At 36.3% G+C, this 20,774-nt stretch overlaps 1 protein-coding gene across 1 annotated transcript in view; it reads right to left on the bottom strand.

The window, feature by feature from the left end:
- Positions 1-20,774, bottom strand: part of LOC149533467 (bifunctional aspartokinase/homoserine dehydrogenase 1, chloroplastic-like) — a 135,662-nt gene that overhangs the window by 53,694 nt on the left and 61,194 nt on the right. Inside the window, exons 12-13 of the mRNA XM_089804683.1 lie at positions 15,962-16,044; positions 15,492-15,717 (exon numbers count right to left, since the gene is read on the bottom strand). Coding sequence (XP_089660809.1) covers positions 15,492-15,717; positions 15,962-16,044 — 309 coding nt within the window. The remainder of the gene's footprint in view (positions 1-15,491; positions 15,718-15,961; positions 16,045-20,774) is intronic.

The raw sequence follows: 20,774 nt of genomic DNA, 5'->3' as shown, positions 1-20,774 counted from the left end.
CTTTTGTAAGCTGTTGTTAAGATTTTGATCAGATTTTAGTTTATAATTCAAGTTCAGTTCACTGAATTATTAGATAGATTAATACAATGGTTCTATCTAATATTTAAATTTATGTGGCATTTGAACATAAAAATAATAATTTGCATCTGATGCATTAACTGTCAACTTTGTTGTAGAGTGGTTGAGTGAATTATGTTAGAGGGGGCAGTTTTACCACGTAGAAGACTGATGAAAATCTATGTGTTAAACGGTGGTCTAACTGCTGATTTCTCCCCACATAAGTAGGGTGTCATGGAGCCACGACCCCAATGGGAGTGACTACAGAGTGGGGTCACGTCCCATTGGGTCATGACTCACGATACCCTTAATTAAACTTAAGGCAGTGACCAAAAACATATTAGTCGGCCAAACTCATTAGTTGGTCAAACATGTTTAATTGGTTAAACATATTATCATCAATATGAATGGTCAATGATAATGCAGTCGACAATTTTAAATGTATGTATGTATATTTTATATTTTATTTCATAATAGAAACATTTACATATATATGTATATATATGAAATGTATATTTTATATATGTGTGTGTGTGTGTGTGTGTGTGTGTGTGTGTGTGTGTGTATTTTCAATGGAGTTTTATCCAACTGAAATTAACAGCTGTCTTAACTTTTCCCTCATTTGTTCTCTAGGCACACTAAAAACAAATTTTATCAAAATGTCTCTCTATTGAGCTTATTGGCTTACATCTTGCGGAAAAACAACGTTCAAATGTTGTAGCATCTCTGTACATAGCAACATTAATGTCTATAACATATCATATATGATATAAACTTTGCCCACAATATAATATCATGCAGAATTAGAATACACATATTTTGCTCTATACAAAAAGGTTGCACAACCCAATTAGCACAATGTACAATACAATATCTCATTGACTTAACAGCAATAGAATCTATGCCATAACATCCACTACCAAATCGAGTCCAATGAATCTAACACGGTATATTGCATTCCAGCCTCAAGGTTAAAAGGTTCAATGGTTAGAGACAAACATCATTATCAGGAACCACATATTCAATGACAGATTAAACAAACCATTCATCTAGCATATCCTTTTCATAACATGAGACCTGTTGAATAATTTAGCTTAGTTCTTAATTCATATGATAAACACCATAATTTCCTACTATATCTACCTTTCTTTTAAGGTGTGTCTAATCCTTACGACCATCAAGATAGGAAATGCAAGATTTTTAAAAAAATTAATTTTGAACTCTTACTCTAGAAGACAAGTTGTACGAGAAGGTGGAGCAGAAGATAAGCAGCATCTAGGAGTCTTGGACAGAAGTTACAATAAGCCCTTATTCTCAGAAAACTCTCCCTAGCTAGATTTTCACAATCGTTAAATTCCCTATTTAAGCATTCCATCATTAGGCTTTTTAATTGTTCAATTGTATTTTTGTCTCCATAGCTTTCCACTACTTTTTATTATCTTCATTCACTTCTCCAATTTTCTGTTTAGTGTTAAATTGTAGCTAGCTCCATCTCGAATTAAGTCTCGGACAGAAGTTACAATAAGCCCTTATTCTAAGAAAACTCTCCCTAGCTAGATTTTCACAATCGTTAAATTCGCTATTTAAGCATTCCATCATTAGGCTTTTTAATTGTTCAATTGTATTTTGTCTCCATAGCTTTCCACTACTTTTTATTGTCTTCATTCACTTTTCCAATTTTTTGTTTAGTGTTAAATTGTAGCTAGCTCCATCTCGAATTAAATTGCTTTGTTACAAGCAACTTCTCTTGTCCTAGTTGGATATGCTTGATTCCAAGCATTCTACAACTATGTGCCTATCATTTGTTTTCATTTGTCAAAAACATTGAGTTGTTTTCCCAGCCTTGGCAACTCTCGGCATTTTTGTCTCCTCTCAATCTTGAATTGCCTACACAAGCTAGACCTACAAAGGTGGTAAACTCAAAAAAAACTTTCTTTTGCATAGATCAATTGTTCTAGATAGAAGGTGGTAAACTCAAAATAAAACTTACTTTTGCATAGATCAATTGTTCTAGATAGATGGCAATCTAGTTGCCCACAAAAATGGCTCCTCCAAAAGGTTATGCTTGTCCAAGATGCTATATGTTAAATCTACAGCCCAGAAATGCATAAAGATAACCAGCAATAAGCAGAAGACAAAACTGAAACAAGGAACACCAGAAATATCCTGGGAAAACCTTTTTAGAATGAAGGGAAAAACCCAACCACACAACAAAACATATCTTTATTGATAATGAAAAATTCAAGTGTACAATATCCTTTGGTAGAGGCGAATATATAGCAATAGGAGAGACTCTTCATGTTATAATCGAAGGTCTCTTGAGATTCCCATAACTCCTATAATTAATAATAACTCTTCGAATATTCATGCCTCAATGCATGTGAATAACACGTCATTACGTTCAGTTTTACAATTTAAACATAAGTGTCCCTTTCAGCTGAACATAAGAATAACGGTAATAACGTTCATATTTCTAGAGATAAAGATCGCTATCACAGCTACCATCTTCAACACTCCCTCTTAGCTAGAGAGAGATCTTTAGCTGACCAATCTTACAAGACTGCAACCAAAATGTTAATGATGAAATCTCACCTCATATATCCTATAAGATTCATAAAAACTTGTAACAATCAATCATTTTTATGGAATCACTAAACATGAAACCTTGTAATATTCAATCATATTCATGGAATCACTCAACATGAAAACATGTAATAATCAATCACATTCATGGAATTACTCAACATGAAAACCTATAATAATCAATCACATTCATGGAATCACTCAACATGAAAGATTTGTAAGACTCACAGCTAAGTCTTTAATCATGATCTCATGAACAGTCATGGAATCTCTCAACATGACATCCAACTCCCATCACAGAATTTCGCAACATAATGACATCATGGACTCTCTCAACATGATGTTCATGGACTCTCTCAGTGTGATGACATTATGGACTCTCTCAACATGATGTTCACTATCACATAGTGAAAGAGTTATCATAGCTGATCTTACAATCTCATTTATTCACACAAGAATAGAAATAGGCATAATAAAAGCAAGACTTGGTTCCATTTAAGTCTCAAATTTAACAAATACCACAAGCATCACAATCATAAATGAGAATGAAAAGGATTTCTTAAGCACTCACTCTTAATTATGAAGCCTCCCTTTGAAGCTAAAATCTCCCTCTGGAGTATAATCCTTATCTTGTTGCATCCTGCAACCAAATCAACTACCAATTGATCATAACTATCAATGCTGAAATCATACTATTTTCAATTAAAATTTAAACCATAGTCCAGCCAACAATGGTTGTAGCCATTTATGATACAATAGTTGGCGTCTCAAGAGCCATTATATTTTCCATTAGAGTGCTTTCCCCCTTATAATTTCAACACTAAGAAATCTGATAATATTGACTCAAGCTGACATAGCGAAATATACAAGAATAAATCCCGAAGATAAACAGAAATGAGCCAAGAATAATAAAGGTCTACAAATACGAGTCTAGCTATAGACAACTGTTTTCTTTAATTTGGTCGAAACTTGCAATCTTTTCTTTTCCGAGATGAGATATGCTCCTACCGTTAAGACATGACCGGCCTTCTTAAAATAACCAAATACAAGGATAATGATAGACAATGGTTACTAAGATATAATGAAATTTCCTAATATCTGGGTAATCGCACTTCTCAAATTTCCAAGAGCTCAATTTACACCTGCCCGCTACTCCAGTAACGTGTCCTTTGATATAGAAAACCCATCATTACTATAAAATTTAAAAAAAAAAAAACTAACATAAACAAACATCAATTTAAATCCCGTCAGCTTCTACAGACAGCTGTTGTGAAAGAATGAAACCGCAACACTCATAATATTAATTATGATGGTATGAATCATAATAGAAACCAACTTGAATAGTGGTGACCGAATGAACTTTGATATAACTCCACCATTCGAATGGTTCTTTCATCCCGCCACATCTTCTTTTGCCTCGACACCGAGCTTTTTAAAGTTCACACAAAGAGATTACAGAAGTTCCCGCTTGCGAGTGGTAGCCACCACGTTGAACCCCGTTTTGCCAAACTCAAAGCAAACTCCCTTCCAAGCCCTGAAGATGCCCCCATCATCAACACTACCTTCGCCTTCTCCTCCATTCTTACACACGAAATCCCCACCAATAGAAAGATAAATATGGAAATTGCAGGAGATTTCGAGATTTGAAAGCAATCAACTACGCAAGAAGGCTTCTCATCGAGAATGAGACAATAACTCTATTCATTGATAACTCTCTGCAAAATACTGTCGTTAGAGATTTGTCCACCCTCTAAACATGAGATAAAAATTATCCTTAGCACGATCTTCTAAGATTTAAGATATACATTCCTTTATGAAGCAAAATACTAACATCCCTCTGAGAGATCGCCTTTAATTTGGAAAAGCCAAGAGATTGACAATACAAACAAATCTAGCATGCGCATGTTAAATCTAGCATGCACTGGCAATCATGAAGCTATGTTAAATAAAAAATAGCTTGGATCACAAACAGAAACAAAATAAATAGATCACAAGCCAAATAGAACCACAAATATAAGAGAAAGATTCCCTATTGCTGATATCAAAAGAACCTCGCTCTGATATCATGTTAAATCTACAGCCCAGAAATGCATGAAGATAACCAGCAATAAGCAGAAGACAAAACTGGAACAAGGAACACCAGAAATTTCCTAAGAAAACCCTTCTAGAATGAAGGAAAAAACCCAACCACACAACAAAACATATCTTTATTGATAATGAAATTCAAGTGTGCAATATCCTTTGGTAGAAGCGAATATATAGCAATTAGAGAGACTCTTCACATTATAACCGAAGGTCTCTTGAGATTCCCATAACTCCTATAATTAATAATAACTCTTCGAATATTCATGCCTCAATGCATGTGAATGACACGTCATTACATTCAGTTTTACAATTTAAACATAAGTGTTCTTTTCAGCTGAACGTAACAATAACGGTAATAACGTTCATATTTCCAGAGATAAAGATCTCTATCACAACTACCATCTTCAACACTATATGTCCTCACAAATTTATTGGGTTTATTGTACTCATGCATTAGTAGTAAAGGTTCAATGGACTCCTTATTCCAATGAAATATATTCTCTACACCACCCTCTTTGAATGAATTCCTCATCTCACACACTATCGCCCATTTGAGGGCCTTCCCAAGTGGTTGTATAATGCCAAATAGGTGGGTCCTTATGCTTGGTTAGATGAAAGGCTATTAGATGCCCTATCATCATAGCTGGAAAACACCTTTAAATGTGCCTTTCATTATAGACAACAATGTCCTTTGTCAAAAGGATGTTGTTACATCCCAAATTTTGCTACATTTAAAATAATCTTCTAGCCATTGGAAGTTCATGTGAAGTTAGTTGTTCGGTAAAGTTGTTGAAAATAATGGTTCATGTGATATTTGATCTATCAATGCAATTATTGAGAAATTTTCATTCTTCTGAAATGGAAATTCGATTATTACTTAATGTTTCATGTGACATGTTAGCATGTTTCATGTGACATGTTAGCCGTTATGATGGGAATTGGAAAATGAATATCTTAGAAGTTGAAAATGATTATGTGATATTTTATTATTATTTCAAATTATGAGTAATATGTTATTACCCAGAATCATTTTCATTTTGTAGGAGCACAATGAAGAGGGGAAGTGTTGCCAAAATGAGAGTTAGGAAGGGGGATACCCAAATCCACTATCAGGCAGTCAAGTATGAATCTAACCACCTGGACCAAGGACGAAACAACTAGACAAGCAAGAAAGTACAAGGATGACCATGAGTGATTCAATTAAACTAAAACACTATTAAAAATTTCAAATAAGAAATATTACCTTCATTATATGGATGAATCTCAGTGTGCTTGTTATGCAATCACATCTTAGTATAATGACATCATGTCTATACTCATACTTGTGATGGTATAAAATGTGTATGTACATATATGCATATATATGTGCATGTATATATTTATATATATGTATGTATGTATGTATGTGTGTATGTATGTATACATATATATAAAGGCTACCCAAGAAAGCATGAATATAAAAGAGGTGACATTAATATACTAAGGCATGAGTGTAGTTGATGTTGTCGACCTTATTCTTTTATTTCAATCCTTGACTTTGGTTATTTATTATTTATTTAATTGTTGGAGTAGCCACCTTTTTGCCATGACTCCTAAGGCATCGGGCTTTATGTTGTTCTTTATTCATAAATGAAATTGAAGACCCGAGCAAACATTTTTCCCACCTCAATCTTTTCTTACATAACTAAGCATGCACACGGGTGACTTCTTGATTACCTTGCTCACCTCTTTGAGGATGTGTTGTTTATATTGCTCTCATTCCCTCTAAGGCGCTCTCTGCATTCATTTTTGGTTCCACAAAATTTTCTTCTTGTTCATGTTAAGTTCTTCTCTGTATCGTAACCAATGTGGCGGTGTTGTAATTGGCAGTTTCTTAATATTGTCGAACCTGTGAGGAAATCCAATATATTATTCTTGATCAAATTTGATTGTTTGCTATCAAAAGCGGGTGACGTCTTCCTATGCCGATACCAACCATATCTATCAAATCGCATCTGTCGAATCAGGTCATGCATTATATCCATACTTTACTGACCATGTTTATGTCGTGCATTCTAAATGTTGCTTTGCCTTTTAGAGCGGGCCTTCCTTGCTTTATTGAAAGCCATAATCGAGTGGAGTTGCTTGATGTATTCCTTTCTATTACAATTTGTACAGAAAAGTAATTATGTGATTGTCGAAAGGCTATGCATGTGGTAGTATTGGAATCTAAAGGCACATATGTTTTCTATCATGAGTACCAAACCATACAAGGATATGATTCATATATCCTTGAGATGGGGAAGCTGCTCTATATATGTAAGAAATAATATTCAGAGTAAAGACATAACTTTCTTATGATGCCATAGCCCAGAAATGGCATGAAGATGACAAATGTCTAAGCAATTTATTTTAAATAGTTATCATACAATGAGCCTCCCAAGAAATCATCCATGAGAACCAACATGGTCAAGATGAAGGGAGAGACTGAGAAGAATCATGCAATGAAAGAAAAATATAATCAGTAACAACATTTAAATTCAGTAATTGAGATAGCTCATGGAAATCCTTGTTGTCAAGTCAAGCAGTGGGCAATCAGGCATATAAGTTGTCCAACCAAAATCTTTGCCCAAGGTAGTTAATGGCATGTTTGCCACCATGATCACCAAAGGTCAGAGTGCTAGCAGTTGTGAGATAGGCTGATTGGAAATTCCACAGCCAAGACAACTGACTAGTCGACACTCTAACACCAGGATGCTCAGTGGCTAGATAAGGGTATCCCAGGCCAACTCCCAAGGTAGGGAGGGCCTTTCTTAATGGATATTGTGTGGCGATACTAAGGATCCACAGTTGGGAGGTTAAGCCCATGGCAATGCTTTTCCTCTCTTCCTAACGCTAAGGCTTGCACAACTCAGTGTCATCAATCGCTAATTCTCTAGTAACTTTTCATGTTTTTCGCATTTTAGTTCATAAATACGTTGCTTCCATGTATTTGAATATTTCCTGAAACCAAGAAGTTAGATTAGGAAATGCAAGTGAAACGGTAGTTAATAACTGAATGTCATGTGAATCTAGTAGTTAGAAACTTAGATGATTGTTCGATTATAATTATTTGGAAATGTAAATTACAATTAGCTTGTATTCCACTTCATGTGAAAGGGAAGAATAACTGATTTAACTGTATCTCTTTTCATTTGGTTAAGATTGGGATGTTATTTCTTTTTTTTAAAGGTTAATTAGTTTCAAAATTTTAGCTTGCTATAGATGTACTAAGTTGGATCACCCCCTCTTAGGCCAAGCACTACCATAATAGTTGTAAATATATTTTGATTCTTGGATAAATCATTCTTCCAAAGTGTTGAACAAATGATAGCTTCAGTCACATATACGAGTGATGATTAATCCTATGATATATATGTGTGTGTGTGTATATCAGCATACACTGTGTATACTGATATATATAGATACATATTTAATTTATTTATAACCTTATCATCAATTGATCTAATATTTGGAAATCAATTATCATTCATGTACCTGATCGAAACATCAGAGGTTCCAAGTATATTGTCAATCTGCATTTGGAGATTATTACTTGCAGATTATTATCATTTCTTGTTCCCTACATAATCCCAATCGAGCAATGATTATCGGTGATTACATTCAGATCAGATATTTGTTTGTGCAGAGATTACAATCAGACCAAACATAATTACATTGTCTACACTGATCATGTTTGTTAAAGACATAATTAATGCATAAACCCGATTCGCAATGGGGTATCTAAACTGTAGTGAAATGGCACATTCAAATAGGCATGCCATGAACAGACATGCCTCCACACTTTGTGGAGACATGTCCGCTCGTGGGACATACCTCTTCCATAGATATATATTGCAGATCCGATCTTCAAAAAGGAACACCGACATCAATTAGTGTTTGCCTCTTCAAGATCGAGCATCTAAGATCAGTTTCAGACTTCTGAAATAACAATCAGTATTTCTCAATATTGATTAAGACATTATTTCTACATTTGATAAGAATACAACAATCCATATTCTGATTACAACCTGAAAATAAGATACATAAATTAGTAAGAATTATATTCTGAAAATTAAAAGACATATATAGTACAAATGTGTAAGAGATCTAATCATTTTTCAACATGGTATCAGAGCCTTGTTAAGGAAGATCCTATTAGATTTGAGAGTGTAGATTATCTATTAGTGGTGTTTGGCATTGCCTTGGTCAAAACCTAATCCAAGCTCATGAGCTTCGAGATTATGTCAAAGGTGTTGGTGATTCACAACTGGTGACTCATCGATCTATTTAAGCTATCAATTTCCCACAGTGAGAATATTACTATGCAGACCTGTACATGGACAATAGCAGCGCCTAAGGCTATCAGCCCAATAAATAAGTTAATAAGCCAGGCCTGTACGGGAACACCAGCAGTGCTTAAGACTACCAATAAGGTATGCCATGATCACTGATGAATGAGCCCAATATATTGCCCACAATCTCTGACAAATGAAGCCACAATATATCACTGATGTGTTCCAGAATCCTGCTTCCATATGTATATCTCACTAGTATATGAGTGATCTGAATATTGTGGCTAGTCTGTTGCAATCTATGGATTCTATACAAGGTCAACGACTTGAAGATATCTCTATTCAACGATGATGACAGTGAGGGCAGTGAATACTACAGGTGCATATTGAGAGACTTATCTCTAAAAGAGAATAGAGATGTCCACCATTTGCAAGAACAAGGAGCCAGATAATTTGAGCAATCTTAACCTCTCGTTTGCTTACTCAATTGAAGGATGTTGCCTCTGTACATGCTAACTAGTAGGATGCAAAACCCATGGTTGATGCGAGACTATCTACAGAAGGATTAAGAAATTGGAGAATAATGAATTACCATTCATTCTAATTTGCATTCCAGCAGTTTGGAACCATGAGTTTGGGAAAGGCCATAGGACCATATCATTGATGACAAATGAAGTAGTGACACAACTCTGAGAAGGAATTCATTATAATGGAAGATCTGCAAACTAGGATTGAAGTTAGTCGCATTCAACCTGATCAAAGGCAACAGTAGTAAATAGAAGGAGACCTTTGTAAGCCCCTCCATTGTTGTAACCTCTTCAAGCTTGATATCATTGTTTTGTCATGAGAAAAAATAACTTACAAATATATCCATAGCCATCTGTATTTGCTCCTATGGCTTAATATCTCTACTGATCACCATGATTATAAAGGAGACATATATGCAGATGGAGTAGGCATTATACAGATATAGTTATCATTGACTACAAGTTCTAAGTATCTGCACATGAAATGACTTTAACAGAAAAGGCATTGGAGAAATATATAGGTTTCCCAGTTTCAGTTGTAGCCAGTAAAGTGTTATGCGAAGTTGGTGAGCAATTGTAATACTTCTACCTGCGAATTTTTCAGAGGATCTACCTCCACAATTTTTGAGCTCTGCGCAATTTTTTCTTGTATGATTTTTTTTCCTGAGGGGAAATTTTTCCTGTGCAATTAGCTAGATTTTCTCCAGATTCTTCAAAGGCAAAATTCACAGACAAATTTTTCCTCCTGCTCAATGAATTTTCTCTAGATTTTTTTCCAGGCCGGTGAACTTTTCCCTGCGTGACAATTGTTTCCGAGTAACATATTTACTAGCGTGACAGACTTGCCTATGCAACATCTGAGATGGCTAAACCCTAAGCGACTTTTTTTTTGTTATACACATCCATGAATATGTGTGGAAAGGGTTTTGTTATACACAAAGTTTTTACATTGCTGAAATGTTTCCTCAAGGATTGACATCAAGTTTATGAATCTTGTCATGCGTTCTGGGAGGAAGCTAAGTTAATTTGCTTGTGTCTCGCAATCTGTGAATTTCCATAACCCTGATCTGCGAACTTCCTGTTCTGTGAATTTCCATAACCCTGATTTGTGAATTTTTTGATCTGTGAATTCTCTGTTATGTGCATTTTTTGCTCTCTGCAGGGTCTTTCTGCTCTGCTACTGAATGTTGTGGCGAGCTGGACTTTTCAGTGTATTGGTGTTGAAGTTGCTTGCTGCGATAAAGATCTTCACTTTGGTGTTTGTTCAAACTCTTGTTCTTACATTTGCTCGGTTTCAGATTTTTTCAGCATGTCGGCTGTTGCTAAGGCTCCCCCTCCTCAGCCACCTCTGTCTCTGACTTATCAGAGGCTGGTCGAATGACTGTTGAAGCTCAAAACTGAAAATCACATGCTGAAAGTTGTCGTGCCGACTCTCACAGAGACAATCTCAATGCCCAAACTGCAAACAGATTTCAATCAAGCTCTTTTGAGTAGCTTCTCTACCACTTTCACCATTGAAACAGTAGGTATGAAGTCCAACACTGGCATGGTCATCAGGCAGCTAGGAGAGCTAGACACCATGAAGGACAAGCAAACAGATACTGTGGTTCAGCATTCCTCCCTGCTAACCTAAACCGAGCAAAAAGTTAAAAACTTGGGCTTCCTTGTGTAACAATATTGGGGTTGCACCTCTTTTGGGTGTCAAGAAGTTGGTTCAAGGGAAGATTAGTACTGCGCAAGGCGTGCTCGTGAACTTAATTTGCAGGTCAGAAGCCTTCCTGCTTCCTCGGTGGACCCCACTTCAGCTGGCCACTCCTTTCTTTGTGACCAACTTAGCATCTCCGATGTTGGATAAATGTTGGTTCAGTCCGCATAATACTCTCCACCTCTGGTTCCTCTCTATCCGACAAACTATGGGCTCTTAGGGCAAAGATATAGTTATTTCCTCCTCCCACTAAGATTTTCCTCAATGAGGATCTCATGAGATCACAAGTGATAGAGTTGAAACAGACCAGGGGCCGTGTTGCTGAGGCTAGACGCAGCAGTAAATAGGCAGTGATTCGGAACCTCAAAGCGGTGATCGGTGACTCCCCCCTAGTTGTTGCAAACCGAGACCGGTCCCCGCAACCAAATGACAGTCCTGCCAGTCGTTCGGCAGGAGTGAGTCCTCTTCTTTCTCTCTTCTTGTTAACTGTTGGAATGGGAATGGCTCATTATGGTCCTTACTTGGTCCTTTTCAAGATGTGGTGGGATGTGCAAACATTTTGGTTGTTACTAAGACTCACAAGAGTCTGTCGTCTTCTTGGATATGTCAGCTACTAGTGGCTTCCTATTTGTAGAGATCAGGTCAGCGCTTCTGGGAGTGTTCACGGTTTTGGTGGTGTTGCTTGTTTAGTCAGAGATGGTCTCTTCATCTCTATCTCAGTTGTTCATTCCGACACCTATGCTAGATTTATGGATCCGTATTGGTCGTGCAAGTCGCCATCACAGTGATATCTTTGGGGTTGTCTTCTACTTTCCATCGATCTCTTTGATGTATGCCATTCACAGCACCGAGGACGAGGACCCCTTTACGAACATGCACGAATGCATCTCCAAGTTTGAGGCTATGGGTGATATCACTATCTCGAGGGACTTCAATACACATACTAGGGACCTTTAGACTCCTCTTCATGACCGTAGATTTGACCTTACTCCGTGTATCTCCCTAGGTTCCTTTCGGGTTGGTTCTCACAGGGTTCGGATCCAAACCAACCACCACATTGATAGGGAGGACCGGATTTTTCAGCTATGTACCCTAGCTGAGGCAGAGACTGAGACCCACTTCCTTTTCCAATGCCTCACCTACTATGAGATTAGAGGGAGATGCTACTACTTATTCAGAGATTGTCAGTTCCTTTCCACTTTCTTCAGTTATACGAACTAAAGATGTCTTGCACTTTACCTTCGAAGACCATGCAGCTCTGTGACCATACTCTTCAACTTCTTCCCCAGAGCTAGGCCTTGGATCAGCTTATCACTACCTTCTTCTCGCCCTTGCCTCCTACTCGAGGTGTGAAGCATCCGGTCCACACTTCTACCATCAGTCATTCCAAATCCGTGAGACCTTGCAGTGCGCTATCTCAACAATGCCACCCCTCCATGTGTCCTCGAGACGCACTAGGGTTCTTGGTTGCCCGAGGCCTTACCCTTCTATTATGGATTTCTTGGACCAAGGAAGGATCCCTAGTCCTTGACTTGGGAGTGCTCTTTTTCTTGTTCTTGCTCTAGCTTCTCTTCACCTTGTTGTTTTCTTTTGTTCTACTCTTTCCCAGACACCATTTGGTCATCCTGTAGTTGTTAGTTGCCCTGCTTGTACGCTTTTAGTCCCTTAGACCCTTTTCGTGGTCTCTTGTTGGACGCTAATAAATTTATCTTATCTTACAGTTGTCAACTGCTTTGTCATTCGATGAAATATAGAGAAATCTATTAAAGAATGTAGAGGCTCGATGTTTAAGGTTACAATATGTGAGAATTGAATTAAAATCGGAATAGTATAATAAATACTCATGGAAAACAGTTCAAGCATCAGAACATGACTGATGGAAAATAAATATTGAACCAATCAAAGTTCTTTGTGGCCTCTGGGAGAGATATGCATGGATTCTTAATATTATTAAAGCCAATAACATGTATAAAGAAATTTCAATGGAAATAGTTTCCATTATTAAAAGTCATTCATGTTTTTCAGAAATGGCACTGGTTCTGCCCTTCTTGCTGGGACATGTTAACAGTGGGATTAATGTGCACAGGCTTGTCATTGCTCCATTTCCAAAACGCATTACATTCATTGCTTGGCAATTACTCTAGAAGAATTATCACTGCATGTCAGTTGTTGACATATATACTTAGTGGAGATTGTGGATAAGCTATTCGTAGCTGAAGCGCTCCAGTTTATTATTTCCAAGTTATGTAACTTCTATTACTAGCTACCATAGTAATTGGCAGTGATGATCAATTATACTAGCGTCAAACTGTCCTCCTCGAGTTACATAGAGAGGGGAGATATTTTGTACATTTGAAACAGAGATATGACATTGGTTTGAAAGCTAATACCATGCTGGGCCATGCAGATAGTCTACGTGATGGTGATGAGAGAGACTCGGACCATCATACACAGATCACAATGAAGACGCAGGGCGGAATAGATACACATCACTGATGTCAATACTATTCTTGATTTACACTACACACCAAAATAACTTAACTTCTGTGAAAAAGGGGGAAATTGTGTATATGATCTTAGCGATTGTTTTCCCCATATCAGTTTTGAAAAATGTAATTTAATGGCATTGTAAAGCTGGTTTTAACAGTTTATACAGAATAATATGCCACCCTTAGTTGATGCCGCGCACATGATTGGTTGTGCAGCCCTTAAAATATCTGAGGTATTTTTTATGAAGTGGTTGCACAAAGCTGGAATATGTCTGAACATTTGCAGCAACAAATATGTCTGAAATCGTTCATATAAGTTAGCTCTGTGTGTGTGTGTGTGTGTGTGTGTGTGTGTGTGTATTGTTGTAACCTGTGCATATTCTGAAGGCTTCTGTCAGCACGTGGTGCCAAGCGTCAGCTTGATCCTCCTCCTTCCAGTCACTCAAAATATGTGAGACATTGGAGGAATTATTTTTAGAGGCAAACTTTCCTCCTCTTCCTGTTCCAGGTACTCCTAGAAACACTCTTGACACCCTACCAGCCCCTAAGCTTATCCTTCCATTTTAGGATTTTTCTGTCATTCTGGTTATGTTGTGGGGGTTTGGGAATCTTGTTGTGGCCCTTCACCACGTCCCCATCACCGCGCCCCCCCCCCCCCCCCCCTCCCCACCTCTCTCGTTTCCTGTTTTTGCTTTTTTGTTCTAGTTGTTTTCCTTTGGGTGTCCCTGCTGTAGGCTGGCTTTTTGTCTTTTGTTCAGCAGACCCTTTAACCCTTTGTGATCTTTCATTGGACATCAATAAATTTATCTTATCTCTCAGAGGCTATTAGAGAAAAAAAGTTTCTCTATGCTGCAATTGAACAATCATGTTTGTTTTCAAACCATCATATTGTCCAATTTGCATATGTTTTCATTTTGAGGGTAGCGACGTGATGTGGATGATTATGTTATCGTCCTTTAGACCAGTCAGTCTATGTAAATCCCAGCAGCACAAGTTGGTCTTGAAGCACTAATTTGTATGATTAGGATATAAGACTTGATTTACTTAATATTTAATGAAGTACATAGAGCACACAGTAACAAGCAAAATTATTTTTTACAGTCATTAAGATAACTGGCTGCAAGAAGAATTTAATAATCACTATACTAGTGCATAGATACTTGATAAAATAGAATTGTTATTTCATAAGTCAAAAGATCTAAACCTAAATGATTAAACTGAACAACTTTTATATTTTTAAGATAAACTCGATTAAGATTCTGTAGTATGTGTATGCATAAAAGTTTAAACATGACAGAATAGGGCACTTGATTTTATATGATATCTTTGAGGAAGTAATCCTTAAGATGTCTGGCTTAAATGCAGAACTACTCAAGTTTCCCCAATATTTAAGGATTTGAATGAACTGAAAGTGGGGACATGGTAATCCAGAAACAGGACTTTAGGTACCTTCGGCTCGAACATGAAGGATTGCACAGTAATGAATTCCATATATGCCCAAATCATGAAATACAGATCTTCTAAACGAAGTAACATATACAAAATAACATGTTCTATGTCATCTGATAGTGAGGAATAAAGCAACCATCAAATAAATGTAACTAATATGGACTAGAAAGGTTACTCAATAAAAATTCAGAAACTTGTTCATCCTTGCTTTTAGGTTTCTGGAAAATATCATAAACACCATAGTATCCTAAAAAGTTGATAATATGCATCATAAGCTACTTACTTGATCCAGTGGTCCTGAATTTGCCTTCTTGTTTGGAGTAACTATGTGCATTCCTTTTCGCAACCATTGGTAGTAATTCTTAGCAATCTCTGAATCTGCTGTACAGTCTACAATGACAATATTTGGTATGAAGTTGTTGCTATGCAGATGCTGAATAAATTTTTCTAGATCAGCAGCTTTGCCTTTTTCTTTTTGAAACTCCCTCCATGTTTGCAAATCCATGCCCCTGTCAAAGACAAATAGTATCTGGATCAAACAACACGTGCTGAAAAACTATTCTAGGAGCTCTTCCATAAACACAAACTGAGACACGAAAGCTTGGACAACAAATATCACTCTAATTACAGACATTTAATATCACTGAAAAACAAAACACTCCACACTAAGGGAGTTCTGTCCAGAGACATTTATGATTTTAAGTAAATAGTGACTTGTAATGGTGTGAAAGAAATACATTAATCATCACTTACCGATCACACAGAGCCATTTTTGTAGAACCAATAATCCCCATTACTCGCAAATCAATGTTAAACTCCTCCTTAAGAACAGCTGCCTGTGGATAGCACAGATCATGATGCATAAAATTCCACTAAGAGGTTTCACCAGAATAAAATACTTACTCTACATGCATATATTAATGAGTTCGGAGTAACTGAAAATTTCAGTTGCAATCAAATATGAAAACAAAATACAAAAACAGAAATAGATTAAAAATTTAAAACATATATCTAACTGTACTTACCTTCGCACATACACCATCACAATCCAATTTATTTATCAAGATGCATTTAAAAAGACATTTGGGAGAACAAGATTTACAGCTGAAATTAAAGTTAACTGATATCAAAAGTTTGGTAGGTTTGCAAGGACTGAATGTTCAAGATTGCAGAGTATTGTATGGACTTATGAAAAGAGTTGTAGGGACACGGGTACCAATCCAATATAGAAATTGGTTTTTTTAGGACACCCTAAATTAAATACAATATAGCAATCATATATATTAGACACTAAATTTTAAATAAACAATATATAAGTTACAAAATTAATATTTTAATTTTTAACTTCTATATATAAATGTATAGACATTTAGGTCCTATTATTTTTATTTTTATTTTGTTGGGAAGTCTGAGGTTTTCCCACAACCCAATTGACAACCTCTTTGGGGCATGTTGAGGCAACACTAGTACACAATGATGGTGACAGCCACCCATTAGCCACTGCAACTAGGTGATCCGAGGTGGGAGATGAGCTAGAGACATCATGGACCTAGGCTGGTTGTCCTCAGCTAATTGGGCCACCCCTCTAAGCTATGATATGTAAGTAATTTTTTTATATATATTCTATATGTAATTAAGAGTAATATTATATAGGGATCAACTAGTGGTGTAGTGATAATTTGGTTGCATTATTGATGGTGCAACCAAGGTTCAAATCCCTGATTTTCTAAAAACAAGTGTTATGCTTAGTTGCGACTACCTTAGTGGATGTGCGGGTGGTTATTATGTGGAGACGAATTTGGTGATCATGCTGACTGACTGGACCAGATTGTTGCTGGGTCGGAGTTCTCACAGACCTGTGCCAGGCCCACGTAGGTTGTGTGTACCTGTCCCATGCCGTACGGGTTTAGGGTCCCTGCTGGGCTTCTGTATTCACAGGGTTTGGTTCTGATGTCTAGAAGGATGTTAGGAGAGGGAGGCATAAGGATGGATGGTATGCGGTAACTGGAGGGATAAGGAGTGTGTGCAGTACTTGGAGAGATAACCAGAATGGTGGTTGATGAGACAAATTAGAGGTGTTAATGCCTCAGACTTGTGACTATTATTACAGGGATGGGGCCCCCCACTGTGGCCTCACTAGTTCAAAGCTCCAGTCAAAAGTGATTCTATTACCAGAAAAAAAAAGAGTAATATTTTATTTTATATATATATTAGTTATAGCTATTAGTGACATTAACTTTTTTTAAAGTTTGTTATTATTCAAAATAAGTTTAAATTACATAATAATATACAAATAAAGAGGGATGACACTAAGAAATTTTCATATTGATAGAGAAAGTATAAAAGTTCTTTTATATAGAATTAATCATAGTTAGCAAATTTGGATTCGACAAAACTTGGCAGATCCAAAATTTGCAACCTAGAAAAAGTGCAGCAAAATACTTGACAACTTCAAAAATTGCTTAAATTTCTTTAAAAGCACATTTGTTATGCCAAATTCAAAGACAAAATAAATCTAATGGGTACAAAAGTGTTTTCTCTTAAGTTTAATTCATTAGAAAACAAACTAAATCTGAAACTGCGTCATTGTGCAAAATCCTAATATTATCATGGATCTATGACGATTGCCTACCAAAATTATCATGATAATTCATAAAATGCATATTCACAACATTTGACATCTTCCTATTCCTTAATCTGGTAAAAACTTGGGGATAATTTCTGATCTTTCCACTTTGTTGTAGCTCCTCATTTGACATTGAAGGATGTCTCCGTGACTCTAAATCAACCAAATCAACAACCTCTCATTTTTGTCTACCTTCTTGTGCAAGGCTGAAGGTTGTAGTGTATTTTACAATTATAATGGCATTTGAATCTTTGATGCTGAGAGTATGATACTTCATCATTAATCAATTGATATTATAATACAATTAAAAACAATTGTCTAAGTTGTTGATCATGGTCTCCACTCCCAAATTCCCTCATCATAATCAAAAGTCTTATATGAGAAGAGACCTCAATAACTAGGACTCTGGGAGTGAAGATCTCAATGGAGTTCAGAGGCAGTGGTGTCCATCATGGCAGTCAAGGAACAATGCCCCTAGTGGGATCAAGGGGCAGTGTCCCTTGTGGTGGTTTCTGGGCAGCGGTCTCAACAAAGTCAAGGGGCAGCACCCCTTATGGGGATCTAGGGGCAACAACCCCAGTGGAATCAAAGGATAGCATCGCCCCTGCCACCAAACCCATGTCAAGGCCTTTGAAACCACACAAAACTTCGTATCAATTGATATTATGATAGTGAAAAGAATAATTGTCTAAGTTGTTGATTCTTGTCTCCACTCCCAAATCCCCTCATTGTAATCAAAACTCTTATATGAGAAGAGACCTCAGTAACTGGGAGTCGATGAGCAGAGACCTCAATGGAGCTCAAAGGCAATGTGCCTCATATTACAAAGTTAATTGGTAAAATATTTACTTGTTATTAACAGTGATCTATAGATCAAAATATACAAATGAATAGACTATGTTTCCTTAGGAAACGATCGTCAAGAATCGAAACATTCTATTCTAGCTATTAGTTAACTAAAACTAACTAAAATATGGAAACATTTTAATATTTTCAATAGATTACTAATAAATGTTAAGTTTGTAGTTATAGTCAGATTGATATGATCATGAGTTTCATTATTGATAATAATATAAGTATTCCTTTATATGTGTGTGTGTGTGTGTGTGTGTGTGTGTGTGTGTGTGTGTGTGTGTGTGTGGTTCGTTATACTATTTGATGTTTACACCTTGGAGAAATGTCTCTTCAAAAGACATGTCTCCTTCTCTCATACTTAAATGAGATCCAAATCTGCATTTGAAACATATATATAACAATGGCAATATTATTACATTTGCAAATACGATCCATGTTACTTAACATGGTATCAGAGCTAACTGCAAATGTATTGAAGAAATAAGTAAGAGAGATTTTGGAAATGTTAAACGAAGCAGGCATATAAAATTTAAGTTAGTAAATTTGGCTTCTTCAAATTTTGTATTGAAGTTTATAAATAATGTATCATATGCATCGACAGGAGAGGGAAGAAGATATTGTGCTAGTCAGGTGATATCTCGTTGGACTAAGAGTTCAAAAATGGCACTCAATTAAACATCTAAAGTGATAGGTAGTAGAAGAAAGAAGAATCAAGTCAACATAGAAGACACGTTGGTCCTGCAAAGTTAGATGTTCAAGATAGGATTGTATCAATGTTCACCAAACCCTTATGACGATTTGATAATATTCATAGTAAAGAACTCAGGTTCCTCATATCCAAGCATGGGACTCGTAGGCTAAGAAATATGTTCACACTAAAGTCACATAAGGTGAATACTTGATCACCGTGGTGGAAATCTCACTCATCAAGATAGGTTGGAAGTCGGTGGGACAATGTTCAGTGGTATACCGGGTCTGTTAGAGCTTGTATCAATGTCATTGGAGTTATTTGGAAAAATAATGTCAATCTGACTAGAGTGTCTCAATCTAGTGATGTCTTATCAGGCACGAGATTCTTGCCTAGGGTTCTCGTTAGATGTCACTAGAGATCAAGAGAGTGCAGGTGGGCTCCAGGTTGCCAAGCTACTACAACTCTCACATTCATACGTGTATCACTACTTGATGTGAATTGTTGTGATTGATGTATCATTGATGGTTTTGAACATTGAAAGTACCCCTGATTTTTGTTTATTGACATGTATTATCAAGCTGATGGGAAACAGATATTTTATCGACGACTAAATTCACAACAATCCCAGTTTGCGCAACGAAGGTGGTCACAACTCTCATAATTCATCCTATGATTGCAGATAACTACCAAAACAACTTCAAGCGTATGTATTTGGAGGATCACGATAGTCGTGTCCAGTAATCTGGACTTTACCATGGTCAATGGCATACAAATAGCTTCAAAATTCTAATATAAAATTATGTGGGCCATTTTGTGGATGGAGTTGAGAAATATCATTGATAGAACTCCATTGACAATTTGACACTAAAGAATATAGGAAGGAAATGGTCAAAGGAAGATAAAAGGTATGTTATTGATCTCAAAAGGAATTTATGGGAAAAGATATATTAAATCTTACAACGAGAAGGGTCACTGTTACAATGAATGTGGTAATAATATAGTTAAGTGCATAAGACATACAAGGGTCACTTATGGGTTTCGAGTGTCGATCCCATTAAGGTAAAGTGTATATGTATTTTATGTTATGCTTCTTTTCAATATTATTTAACTTTCTTAAATTACTAATAAATAAATAGATATATGTCAAGTATTTATTTAGAACATGGAAACACATATATTAGTATAAGGAGATAACAATAGGTTATGTACACTCACTTTACATTTTCCTTAGGTCATTAAGTGACTTTACCACTATGAAGTGATGTAAGAAGATAAGTTTATGATTTATTTTGATAAATAATTTATTTTAAGAGAAATGTAGATATTATCTAATGTTAAGAATTTATCTTTTTTCAATTTTATAAATCATGTCCACTCAATATATTTTTAATATA

The sequence above is a fragment of the Cupressus sempervirens genome, chromosome 10 (genome assembly GCF_028749045.1).
Source record: "Cupressus sempervirens isolate cs-2001-9-10 chromosome 10, ASM2874904v1, whole genome shotgun sequence".
In the NCBI taxonomy this organism is placed as follows: domain Eukaryota; kingdom Viridiplantae; phylum Streptophyta; class Pinopsida; order Cupressales; family Cupressaceae; genus Cupressus; species Cupressus sempervirens.
Note: the sequence above shows the minus strand (reverse complement) of the source record. Positions and strands in the feature narration are given on the sequence as shown.